Here is a 13,381-nt window from a genome sequence, read left to right on the forward strand (position 1 = left end):
AGAATGGCAAGGTAAAAAATATAGTGCTCGAATCACGGGAGGTGATAGTGGGCTGGATTTATGATGTGGGCAGCTCAGTGAACATGCAACGTCTCTTAAATCTGGATAAATGCTATTGGTTCTAATGTAGGAAAAGCTTACTGCATTCCTGATAGGAACTCTAAGTTTCTAAATCAGGAGATAAACAACAGACCCAAAGAAATAAAATAAATGAAGTATATTGTTAAATATTGTAGTGTGCACTATGGGTGCAGAAATCACAGTGAAAGCTTGTATTGTCAACATGTAAGCTTCAGCTTCCCTTTTAGCTGGTTCAGGTTAATGTATGTGTGCTTTCGTAATGATGTGTGTCAAGATTTGTTTATTTTGGGTCATCATGTCTGTGGATTTCATTGTATTTAGCTGGCTTTCCTTTCATTCAACTTGAGCACAAGTTGGCTTTGTACCATTTGCTGACTAGAAAGTTGAGGCAGGGGGAAAACGGCATTATTTAAACTTCAAATAAGAAAAGATGAAAGATAATGCAGATTCTCTCAGCCTCAAAGCCAAACTATAAAGTTCTTTTTTTTTATTTTATAGTAGCTAACACTTCAGTGTTGTGACATTCAAAGTAGAACATAAGAAAACTGCCAACAGATTTTAAAGAATCCATTAATACTGGCAGTCAGGAGGCTTCCGTTTAGAAAATCTACATTATTCAGAGTGAAAAACTAATTAATTAGAACGCCCTTAGGACACAGAATCTGCTTAAATATGTTAGTGGAAAAGTTAATTAATCACTGCAGAATGAGATTTGCAGCAGGGCATACATGTGAGTGCTAGAAAATGGTTCCCTGGGCCACTGCTTGTTTTCTTTTTTTTTTTTCTTTTCCTTTTAAGACTATTTCCATGACAGTATTTTACTGTTTACATCTCATTATTTCTGATCTGCCTGCAGTTCTTTCGTCAGCAATATGTAGAGGCAGCGCTGAGTAGTGAGAAATGAAAGATAATGAAGAAAGAGATGTGAATCGACCCTTTGTTTCACATGTTTTCTGCATATTACCCAAGGTTTCTTGGCCTTGCAAATGGATTTTTTTTTAAAGGGAGAGAAATGTGTGATCACATGGACCATGGTTTATATATGCTTCCAAAATTCCCAGTATGTGTTTTAAAGCCCCCATCTCCCCAACACCAGAGTAGTAATGATTTTGGAGTTGCTCAAAGCTAGCGTTACTATTAACCGTAGCAACCACCAACTGATTTTAATTAGATTTTACCTTTCCCTTCTACTTAGCAATGGCGTATACATGACTTGGGTTTCCTGCTTCTTATTAACTGTTTGCTCTTAACCATTCTCTTTCTTAAAAGAACTTTCATGTCATGATAATGGTAAAAATAGGCAAATTTCACACTGATTTGTTAATGGCATGCAACAGGAGGCTTGTTATGAGCAGGTGCAACCAGCTGTGGAGGAGACCTGAACTTCTTGCACTGAGGCTAAGACTTAAAATGGAGATATTTTAATGTTAAGTGTTATGGGCCGTATTCTATTCCACTTGTTGAGCATCTAAGTAAACTTAGGTACCTATACAATTCTGTTCCACCCGGTTCCATTGCACCTCAGTTTGTAGCACACTATCATCTAACTGTTAACACTGAGTCACAGAAAAGTAGAGAAGCAACTTCTATTATAAACATTTTCATGGTCTTAGCAGGGTGGAATAGAACTGCATTAGGCACTGAAGGCCACTAACATGCCTAATAGGTAGCCTAGACTCTGGCCCTATGTGTCTGCCTTTTACTGACACCTCATTTCGGACCTTCATAAGGCACCAAAGTCAGCAGAAAGACTGCCATGGGCTTAATGTGCTTTTGTATCCCGCTCTTGATGCATAGTGAAATACAGAGAGACCCTTTTCTAAGTCTGTTTTTTATAACAGCATATGTTCATCAAGGGCCTGATTCACCCTGCCTTTGAGCCACCCTGCGGTCTCTCAGAAATCACTGGATACTGGCGAGGTCTATGAAACCCTTTAGATATGGAGCCTAGAAGCAGAGTTTTGCTGTAAAGTGAAGGCGCTCCAAAGGCTAATACATCAGTTTTCCATCTTAATAGGAGCACAGATGAGTCTTCTGAAAGTACAATAGAAATGTAGCCAGCTAATCATAGAAAATCTTACAGTTCGCAAAATTGTTTCTTAGCTCAACTACAAGTCAATATAAGTGGTGTTGTTAAGCAAGAAAGACTTGTATCCTGATCTCAATGGAAGTAAATTGACATTGTTTCATTGGTTTTAATGGAGAGTGAGTAGTTTACAAAAGCTAGATATGCAGTCCTGAATATTTAAATAAAAAGAGGGGATACATTTCAGTATGTGCCCTCATTTTCAGTTGAGTTATACAAAAAAAAAACAACAACCCTTTAGTTTTTAGCCCAGAAATTCAGATTTCCTCTGCCCTGTTTTTCTAAAAAGCTGACGAGGACTGGCAGGACTGTGAGCAAGGGGAACTCTGCTTGAATCTGGCAAATGTGAACAGCTAGTTTTACAGCCCAGTGGTGTGTTAGATGTTGTACATGCACACAAGAAAACAGGGCTCCTGACTCAACGAATTTACAAGCTAATCTGACAAAGGCTTGGAGAATGCTATAGCAGGGAAGGTGATCTTACAGGAGAGTCAGGGGATTGTAGTATCTCGAATGAAGGTGTAAATAACCATTAAAAATGTTAATGATCAAGTGCCATGCCTGTTTTAATTCCTTGCATCCTTCACTGTGTGAAATGACATTACTACCCTCGCTGAGGATGATGAGGACAGGTCTTTCTATCTCGCAGGCTGCTTTTGTCACCATACAGTTTAATGATGTGGAAAAGTAATATTGCCAGGTTCAGTGTCAGTGTTTCAGCATAATAAAAAGCTGTTCTGCTTCATATCCTCCACTCTTCACTGGCTTTCACTCGCTTTCACTCTCTGATAAATTTGATCTAATTGCTGCGCTTATCTTTGAACTGCTCCTTAAATGACCTCTCGTTAGGGCTATTTAATACTAATGTGTCTTCTTCTGTCATGTAAACTTTTTTTAAGCTAGAATTCTAATGAGTCTAAGAAGAGCACAGCTGTATGATAAAGCTTTCATTAGAGAATTCTTTAATAGAACCTACTGCTATTCCTTGATTGCATAATCAACAGCTAATGAAATTGTCTTGGTAACGAGAGCTACCGTGTATTACATCCTCTCTTGAGACTAAGTGGAAAGACAATTGTACCATCCAGGGAAGACTATTGATTGTTCACAGTTCGAATTTGATTGCCCTTCAGGGGAACTAAACAAGGGTTCATCTTCAGCTTTGCTAAATGGATTTTGTTTTCTTTGATACTTATTATTTTACTTTCATACCAGGCATACAAGGGACAACAAACACTGGGACTATCTTCTCATTTCAGATTTCAAAAGTTTACCACTCTGAAAGCAGTTATCGGTGTAGAACAAATTATGGCAGCTTATCCGTGGGACTTCTGAGATCAACCTGTATTTATCTTTATGCAAGTGCAAAGCTTCTGTAGGTCTTCTTAAAGTGTTGCTTATTGCTTGTCTCATTGTAGGAGGGAATCCCAAGGGAAAGTTTGCCTTGGGATTGGTTCAGAATGAATGGAAAGTTTATGTAAAGAGGCCTCTAGATCGGGAAGAGCAAGACATTTATTATCTTAACATCACTGCTACTGATGGACTCTTTGTAACTCAAGCTGCTGTGGAAGTGACAGTCACTGATGTGAATGATAATAGTCCTGTCTGTGACCAGGTTAGTCACCATTTTTTACTGGAAGGTGGAATATTTTATTGAAAGTAATGTTTTCTTATAAGCAGCATGATAATTTACTAATTGTTACTAATTTCTTTTTCATAACTCTATTCAGTTACAAACTTAGTTAAAGGTCTTGAACATTGCAGGGGGTTGTAATGGGACTAAGTAATTTCAAGAAAACAAAAGGTAACATTCCAAAGAAAATAGCAGTGGAGCTAAGCTTTCTGATGTTTTTCTTAACTTCTCCTTTATTGCACTATCATTGGTGAGACTGTATCAGAGGTAACAACAGTGGAAGAATCCAAGTAGCCTGGGCACAGTCGCCAGGTTTTTAACTAGAGGTCTAGGCCAATTCTGATTATTGTTAGAGAATCCTGCCTGCACTAGCACATCTGTGTTTACCATCAAAGATATACTGGCAAAAATGTTAGTTCAACCAGAGGAATGCTTAAGGAAACATAAAGGAAGACAATGTAAAAGCTGTGGCTGCTTTTTGTTCCTTTTATAGTCCTCATACTGTTTTTATTTTATTTAATTGCTTCTAGAATGCTTAAAAACTTGAGAAGGAATGCTAACAATTTAACCTTCCAGGAATGTATAGCATAAAGAAAATGTTTCTTTTATATAAAAATGTTGAAGGTACAAGGAAGGGCACATGCTACAGGGAGTTGCCATGAAAGATGACAGCTGTACAAAGACTGTATAGTCCGCTACTATTGTGCCCCCCGTTTTCTGTTTTTTGTCCACAGGTTACATATACAGCATTATTTCCTGAAGACATTCCGCCAAACAAAGTCATCCTTAAGATCAGTGCTAAGGATGCAGACATTGGGTCCAATGGCGAAGTTCGATATTCTCTGTATGGATCTGGGAACAATAAATTTTTCTTAGATCCAGAAAATGGTAAGATGACAAAAATAAAACTCTCCCTAAATGACATTATTAACCCCTGGGCATCATTTGAGATCAGGGTTCTCTGTGCATAGTGCTAATGTATTTTCCATTAAAGTGTCACAAGTGGAAGCCTGTGAACTTCTGGTGACAATCGTTTATATTCAAGCAGACATCAGTGCCCACCTTTAAAGTGACATTTATAGGACAGTAGAGGCTAACAGACTCTTTTGGTTAGATTGGGTATTCATTAACATGAATATCCAGTTAGAAAAGCTTTAATCCTTCTCTTTCGTAAGAAGACCTCCATTGCAGGCATCAAAGGCACTTTTCTTTATGAAAGGGCATGGTTCACAGACAGCCCCAGCTTGGAATCCATTTCTTCCATGATGGTCTGGAATGGCCCAGATGTACTGACCCTTGTGGCAAATGGCAAGAAACATTGCATACCCCTGCTTCTGAGGAAGATCCTGTATAAAACGTTTCAGGGCAGAGTGGCATATTATATGGTATTCTTAATTTGTTTCTTGAGAACACCTTGCTCTTTTTTTGTGGTATATTTTTACATATCTATAGTTAAATTCAGGAATTATTGCTTCATGCTTTAAATCTAAATAAAATCAGTTACATATCTGGATCTTCATCGTCTACTTTACCATCGTGCTTTGGGCTTGCATGTTACTGAATCAAGTCTTTCCCTAGAGGATTTGTCTTCTCCTTTGATAACAGGAGGCACTGAAGCTGATAGTGGTACTATTTTATTGCTATGATGGATGGAGGGTGAAGCAATTGGAGGTATTTATAGTGGGTGGAAGGTGAGCTGTTATCCCCTGACAGAAGTGCAATACACATCCCAGTAACTAATACTGGATGCTTTGCTTACATGTTAATGGTTGAAGACTGTATTATGAAAAACAGATCATACATAGAACTCATGCAGTATGAACCAGATACCGTATGACACTTGTCAAACTTGTATCCTTTCATTAGGCTGTAACTTATGTCTGTGTATGAGAGTGAGAAATCTGATCTAACAAAGAAGGCAGAAGCATCTACTGGGACTACGAGCATGTTTGTCGGCACAGATTGGCATTAGGAAACTTTACAATTGATTATTTCAGCTGGCATCACTAGATTTAGAGCACACTTCCACATTTAGCAATCTAGAGGAGCATGGAGATTATGAAAGCAACAAAAAGACAGACATAAAAAATACTGTATATGAAATTCTCATCCTTGAGTGAAATTGTAAACTTTGAAGGTCACCAGATTTGGTTGACTCTTAGTGCATTTGTACTGGCAGTTAACTGTGTTGGCTTAAAAAAGGAAGCAAAAAATAAAGTTGGGAGAGGAAGAGAGTTGTCAGTTGTAGACAGATTTTTAATCTTTTGTTTTCCTGAGAAAGAGAAGATTGTTTGGTGCATACAGTATCTAAAATATCATGTTCTGTTATCTTAATAATGAAGATATCTACTTTTAACCTATTTTAGGGGAGTTGAAAACCTTGGCCCCATTGGACCGAGAGAAAATTCCTGTGTACCACTTGGTTGCCAGGGCAACAGATGGAGGTGGTAGGTTCTGCCAAACAGAAATCCACCTAATTTTGGAAGATATTAATGATAATCCCCCAGTATTTTCGTCTGATCATTACATGGCATGCGTCTATGAGAACACAGCCACTAAAGCTTTGTTAACAAGAGTCCAAGCCATGGATCCTGATGTAGGTAAGTGAGCAGTAGTTCTAAGAATAATTGTGGATTGGTGGAATTGTTATTGAGATGCCTCTTTCTCTCACTGCCCGTTCTCTGCTTATTCACCTTGTGTTTTCCTTCCCACCGTATGTTCATTCCTCTGTTATTGCCCATTGAAAGTCCTGTTTCTAGATGTGACATGCTAAGTCATAGGCAAATAAGTACTGTATTGTAGTAGTCAGAGAAGTCTGAAGTCACTAAACTATTATTATAGTGATCATTGGTAGCAGCCTTGAATTTAGGGATAAGTTCTAACTTTCACTCTACAGTGATCTTAGTTTCCCTTAAAGCTGAAGTTCTCTGTGCCCATTTTGTGCACTAAGTTATATGGCCATGTACCACAAAGCTCTATAGTCATACAGAAAAAATAGGTCCTGATTCATCACAGTTTTACTACAGCTTTACGACGTATAGCTCCAATTTTTGACAACTTACCCCAACATAAAACTTTTGTGTATGTTATATACCATGTTTCTTTGAAGATTATTTTTAATTGTAGTCGTTTGCTATGTACAGAGGTTTTGCATGAATATTAGGCACATTTATTGAAAACTTTTTTTTCTTGTAAAACAAATAGAAAACTGTAAAAAGCTTTCATATTTTTCATCTTATTGCCTTCAAACAGATTTATACAGACTGATTTTCCCTATTTTTTTGGAGGGGGAGATGTTTTATGAAATATGGCATGAGTGTCTGTACCTAAAAATAAGATTTTTAAGTGAAGGAAAAAACAAATATTTCTTGAGTAGTATTTCCCCTATATTGGTAATCCCCTTTTATTGAGGCTGCTAGTTTAAATTTGCTGTGGTCAGTAAAGGAGCATCAAACATTCATTACTTTGTATATAAAAAAACTGCATTATGTGCCTTGGTTGAAAAATCACAATTCCAATTTATTATACTGCCCTGTAGTGAAGAAGGCAATTAGTGTTAGGCTACTAAATGTGTTGGAAACCCAGTGTTGTTGCTTTCACTGCTGTTTTAATTAGAGGTTTTTCTCATACATGAAGTGACGGTTGATGGAGGAAAAAGGACAGCAAAGAATTAAGATTTAAAGTTGTCAGTAAAAGTTGATTCTAAGTTTAACATTACATAAAGAGATGGTGAACTATGGAAAATTGATCCAACTGCAGTGTTTTCCTTCTGAGCCTGCATAACTTATGGGGGATACATGTGATGAATACGAAAGGGGCAGAGTCTTCTTTTAACATTCAAAGCAGTGAATCAGAGAGGGACTGTACAAGATGCGAGGGTGAGTCTGGTTTATAAAAGGTGAGTCTGTTTTTATATAAACCAGTGCTCTTTTACTCCAAAAGCACAGGTTCCCCACAGGTAAATGAAGGAGTCAGGCAGGATAGGGCATTTTAGTACTGTACAGATATGGGGTTGTTAAATATCAGTAGAGCTTTGCAGGGCTCCTTCTTGAAAGCATCTGTTCAGCCTGAAGGAATGTGTTTTCAGGATCCAGGAAGCATCTTATAATCAGTCTTAGCATCTGTCAATTTTGTGTGCTATCTGAGTCATTGAAGTGCCATATATTACAACTGCAGGAAAGGTGAAGAGTGACTGGGAATTCTAGTGCTGTTTGCACATTCCACAACCATGAAGAAAGGAATGAAGCCAGCAAAGAGAAACTTATAAGAGAAGTTATGTGGATCCAGTACCTCTTACTACTAAATGTAACATAGCAGTTTAGGCAAGCATAAAATTGAATGAACTTTTGGTCAGACACCGTTAAGATAATTAAGGCAATTTATGGGTAGGATTAAAGTTCAGTGCCACTGCTCAGATTACTGAAGAGTTTTATTATGCAATACCTGCTACTGAATGCATCATTTACAATAGGAGATGTGCCTTGGATGGCTGATTAAGGGCTAAGCGTATCCTAAGAGACCCTTTGAAGTATGTGGGGGTTTTCAGGATTGGGTCCTTAAACTGACTAATGCATAGTTAAAATATTCGGTGCTTTTATTTTTAGAAGGCCAGCTCCAGAAATTTAAGAATGAGCTAGTCAAACTGCATTGTTCCTTGGGTATGCAATTGGTAGCTTCTTAACTGTACCTAGCCAGGCAAACAGGCTAGAGGGAGACAAAATGGAGAGGGCCATGTTTTTCCAAGTTTACTCAAAGAGACTTGCCTTTGGCTTTTTCCAGTATAGAGTGCTTAGGTCACTGCATGCTATCCCTATATACTGTCCCTCCACAAGGAATGCCAGGTCTTAGCAGAGGGGATTTTTCCAACTGGAAGAATCACACCCTGCTCCAGTCAGGCAGTCAGAAATGATAGATTCTTGTTTCCTTGGAAGAGGCCTGCTTGTGTGGGCAAATGCCTTGAAATCACATTTATCACTGACAATAGTAAGTTCTAAAAAATAACAAAAAGATTTATTGTAGAAACAAGGTCAGACATTAGAAATCGGTAACCATATGTTGAGATACAGGCCGAGGTATAAGAATAAACAAACACAAGAACTTATCAGAACAATAATCTGATCTTCCCCTGCATCTAAACCTGACAAGGCAGCACTTATCCAGCTCAACAGGTTAAAAAGCAGCTCCTGCCTCTGATCTTCCTGCCAGGACCTCCTGCAAGTTTTTCTGTCACCATGTTTCACTCAGCTAACTGGCTGGGGGCCTAAGGTCCTTCCCTGTGCCCAGGAGCAAACTAAAGAAACAACTTGCTTTGAAGGCAAAGCTTAAGTATGGTTTCTTATCTGTCCATTTACATACATCATCCTTTGGATTTCTGAGGAGTCCACACCATGCATATCACTTTCCTCTTTGCAAGGGTGTATTTGTTTGCCAAACCAGAAGTCTCATCTGCTGTAATGATGACCAGGAGAATATAGATAGGGGTAGGTAAAATGGTGAATCTACCTGGTGGCCGGACTCCATTTCCCAGCAGCCCCTGCCCACGTCGATGAGGCCAGTTTCCATGGAGACCCCAGCAGTGGAAGCACTGTGACAGCATGAGGCCGGGGTTTCCATGGAGACTGGCAGGGTGTGCAGCTGGGTGGGGAGCTGGTCTAGGGCCCATGGTGGGATCTTGAAGTGGTGACATCATGTCCCGAGCTGGGCAGAGCTGTGATCTGCTGCCTGCATGCCCCTGCCTGGGTCATGCGGGCAGCAGATTGTGGCTCTGCCCCAGCTCTGGACCACACTGCCACCGCTGCAGGATCCAAGCCCCGGAGCAGCTCGCCACCTAGCTGCTCATCCTGCCAGCACTGCAGGGGCCGGTGTCTATGGAAATCCCAGCCCTGCGCTGTCATGGTGCTGCTGTTGCTGGGGTCTCCGTGAAACCGGCTGCAGTGACCCAGGCAGGGGCTGCTGGGAAATGGAGTCCACCATGGCCTGAATCCGCCCATGGGCCAGACTTTGTCTGCCCCGGTATAGATACTGCCTCTCACTTAATTTCCCCACTGTTAGAAATGCCATTCCCTGAATAGCCAGGTCTATTCTTTTAAAATGTAAATTCATCTTTGACTGGGTGATGGAGCTCAGAACATGTCTGGAAGTGCCTATTCAACTGGATGTCAAACATTCCCATGTCAGATGCTGATCTTTCATAATTACTTCTCTCAGCCATTGCTTAGATCGGGGTGGGCAAAATACAGCCCATGGAGGGACTTTGACTGGCTTGCAGTGGGTCCCTCAGTCCTGCCTGGCCCAGGTACTGTCTGGCTGCTAGAATCCATTTCTAGGCGGCCAAGGCAGCAGTGACTCCTTCCAGATGCTGCTGATGGCCCCAGACTGAAAGAGATTGGCTGGGACTCGCACACACAACCCTGGCCCCAGTCCACCCCATACCTACTCCAGACCTGCCCTGTCTGGAGCGAACCAACTCCAGATCAGCCAGGACCCACATGTAGAGCCTGGCCCCAGGCCACCCTGTGCATGCTCCAGACCCACCTGCCCTTAATGAGTGGTGGCAACTGGGCAGAAGCTGCTGCTGGGCATGGGGGAAAGCAGCCATCCCCCTTTGCTGCTGCCAGACCCTTATTGCTGCAGCCACCCAGAGCCCATGCCCAGGCTGCCCTGCAGCTCCTCTCCACCACCATCACCACCACCACCAGTACCACCTCTGTGCTGCCCAGTGGGGCAGCAGTGGCAGTGGGGAGGAGCCAGCCTGGGCATGGGCTCTGGGTGTGCACAGGAAGAAGAGCCCAGCAGCCACAAGATGAAGTGGCCACTTTTCCCCCACGCCCAGCAGCAACTTCTGCCCAGCTGCCTCCACTCATCGTGGGTGGGGCGGGCCAGTGCCGATGCTGTGTGCACCAGTCCCGGGCTGGTCTGGAGCTGTACGCTGTGGCCAGGGCAGATCTGGGGTAGGTCAGGGCTGGGAATGGGGCTGTGTGTTTGGGTCCTAGCTGGTCCAGAACTGGTCCGCTCCAGCCATGGTGAGTCCGGCACAGGCCAGAGCTATATGTTTAGCTGCTACTGGCCACTGGCAGTGGCAGAGAGAAGACACAGGCCCCTTGGGCTCCAGGTTTGGTGAGCTATTGTGGAGATGATGGGTGCTGATCAGCCCACAACAGGTCCCTGAAACTGCCTGTGTAGCTTGTGAGGCCATAATTGCCCACCCTGGTGTAGATGGTGACACCTGAAAATATTATCATCTTGTGCAATCCTGTCCTTATTATAACTTATAAGAAATATATTTATATTAAATACCACAATTCATATAAAGATATGATGATAAGACAGAACGCAGCTTGATGCTACCTATATATAGAGACTACATGTGCCATATCACTAAAACAGATTCCAGAAAATGTGCATGGCATTCCATGAACACCTCAAAATATTGTAGGTTCATGACCATAAGAAATACAGATCTCTTTTTGATAAAGTGCACCAATAACTGTAATGTCAGATAACAGTGCAGCATTGCCACTCACTGTCACTGGAAATTCCCAGTTTCCTATAAGCCAGTAAAATACTCTCCAGTCTACTGTTATACAAGGTGGTGATTTGAGAGGCAAGAGATGCAGGTTTCTCCCGTGCTGGCTGTACAGTATGATAGAGAGGTTCCCTAGGAGACATCACTGCAGTCTGATATGTGGAATCTCTTGTGTATGATCTGCCTGAATCAACAGTGAGCAAAACAACTGTTGTATGAGAGTAACATTGAAAGCAACCACCATATTTTATAGATATTTAGCTGTCAAAAGACAAAAAACTGCCTAAATACCTTTAAAAATCTGTCTCTAAAGCTTGACATTTGAGTTGGTCAGCTAGCAGGTCCAGCTATTCACTTTCTTCCTCAAGAATTTGTGGTTTCTATGAGAAGTTTTTTATAAACCTAGCAAACTTCTTCTACCTAGCCTTTTATTCACATAGTCCATTACAGAAGACACATGCTGGAGGTCTTATGCAGCCAGTAGTAAAACATCATTAGAGTTTGTTACACAAGGGGTATTACACCCAACACAAGGTAACTCTATTTTGAGCCTCATTTTTACAGATGAAAAGGAACTGAGCGCTGTAATATATGTTGGCAGTTGGCTGGGGACTGGTGACCGTGATCTGATTACATTCAGTCGGGACAAGAGACGACAATCCTAACCATTAATATACTTGGTACTTCAAAAAAGCTAATTTCCCCAAACCGAGGAGAAATTATAAGCTATCAATAGGGAGGAGGAAATTAGAGAGAAATGTGAATGAAAATTCAAAGTTCTTTCAGGAAAATTAATTGGATGGCTAAAGAGCCACAGCTCCACAATTACGAACCTTAGCTAAAAGCTCATCTGGGTTCATGGGTGAAATGAAGATAGTAGTATACCAGTTGGTTTATTTTTAGGCAGTGATGCTTAGTACTTTTCTTCTGGCCAGACTGCAAAGGGGGGTGACTTTTTCTCTGCAGGCTAAGCTTCCTGTACTGCTGGCAGGATTAAATCTTCAACCTATCACATTTTCTATGCTCTTTCTTTAGTCTGATTTGATTTATGTGCTGGGATCACTTCATCTCTGCTTCTGAGCTATGTGGCTGGACTGTTCACATTAGGGATCTTTGTACCAGTGTAACTATACATGTATATAAACAGAGCTACTCCTTAGTGTAGGTGAGCTGCATACACAGGGTACAACTTACTGTGACAGAAGGTTACTTATCCTCTGGGATCCCCAAGGCTTTCAGTATCACAGAAACATGGTAGGATCTGCCTCTGACCTGTGACACAAATATATTACTTTCTAAGAAAATGTTGGGGGTGCATGCCAGTCAAGAGGGATGGGGCACTAGACTGAATAGACTAGAATGGATGCCAAGAAGAAGCTGTCAGCCAGTCAGAGTAATGGCTGACTACATTGGCCTGTTTAAAAGGTTGCAAGGGTTACATGTAGGGTGACCATAATAATTTGAGGGAAATCTGGGATGGGGTAAGAAAATCCAGGATGAGGAGTGGAAGGGGGGCAACAGGAATGCCAACATGCACCAGTGTGTGCACACAGGCGCGCGCGCACACACACACACACACACACACACACACACAGTGCCATGATGCTGCAGCTCCCAGGTCCACACACACATATGCAGTCCTGCACGCATATGCACACAAAAAACAACACAGACAAGCTCACACACTCATGAGCGCACACACACACCCTCCAACCACTGCCCTCCCTTCAGGGCATTTGCCTGGGACATTTCTTCTCCAAAGATTCCTATCAAACCTCTCTCAGAGCTCAAAATATGTCGTGCTCAGTGTCAGAACAGAAGTGATGAAGGTGAGTGGGTGTGAGCTTTTGCCACTGTCCTATCACTATTTCAGGAATGATTTTGCCACACTGTTCCCTTATAACCTCATTTTGTCAAACTAACCACCGGGACTCTGTTTTATTGGTCATATTCTACACAGTGCAAATATCTTAGTTTCTTTTTAGTGGAAGAACAATTAATGTTAGTAACAGAAATTTGGACTGTTTCTTTTATAATTTTGTTGGTTTGCTACCAC

General features: G+C 41.4%; 1 protein-coding gene across 5 annotated transcripts in view; it reads left to right on the forward strand.

Moving 5' to 3' along the window:
• FAT3 (FAT atypical cadherin 3) overlaps positions 1-13,381 on the forward strand; it is a 745,318-nt gene that overhangs the window by 606,190 nt on the left and 125,747 nt on the right. For all 5 annotated transcript variants that reach the window (XM_019524814.1, XM_019524817.1, XM_019524818.1 and 2 more), the window contains exons 11-13: positions 3,586-3,782; positions 4,535-4,688; positions 6,167-6,400. In XM_019524814.1, coding sequence (XP_019380359.1) covers positions 3,586-3,782; positions 4,535-4,688; positions 6,167-6,400 — 585 coding nt within the window. The remainder of the gene's footprint in view (positions 1-3,585; positions 3,783-4,534; positions 4,689-6,166; positions 6,401-13,381) is intronic.

This window comes from Gavialis gangeticus, unplaced genomic scaffold (genome assembly GCF_001723915.1).
Source record: "Gavialis gangeticus isolate Ggan-Ray unplaced genomic scaffold, GavGan_comp1, whole genome shotgun sequence".
Classification (NCBI taxonomy): domain Eukaryota; kingdom Metazoa; phylum Chordata; order Crocodylia; family Gavialidae; genus Gavialis; species Gavialis gangeticus.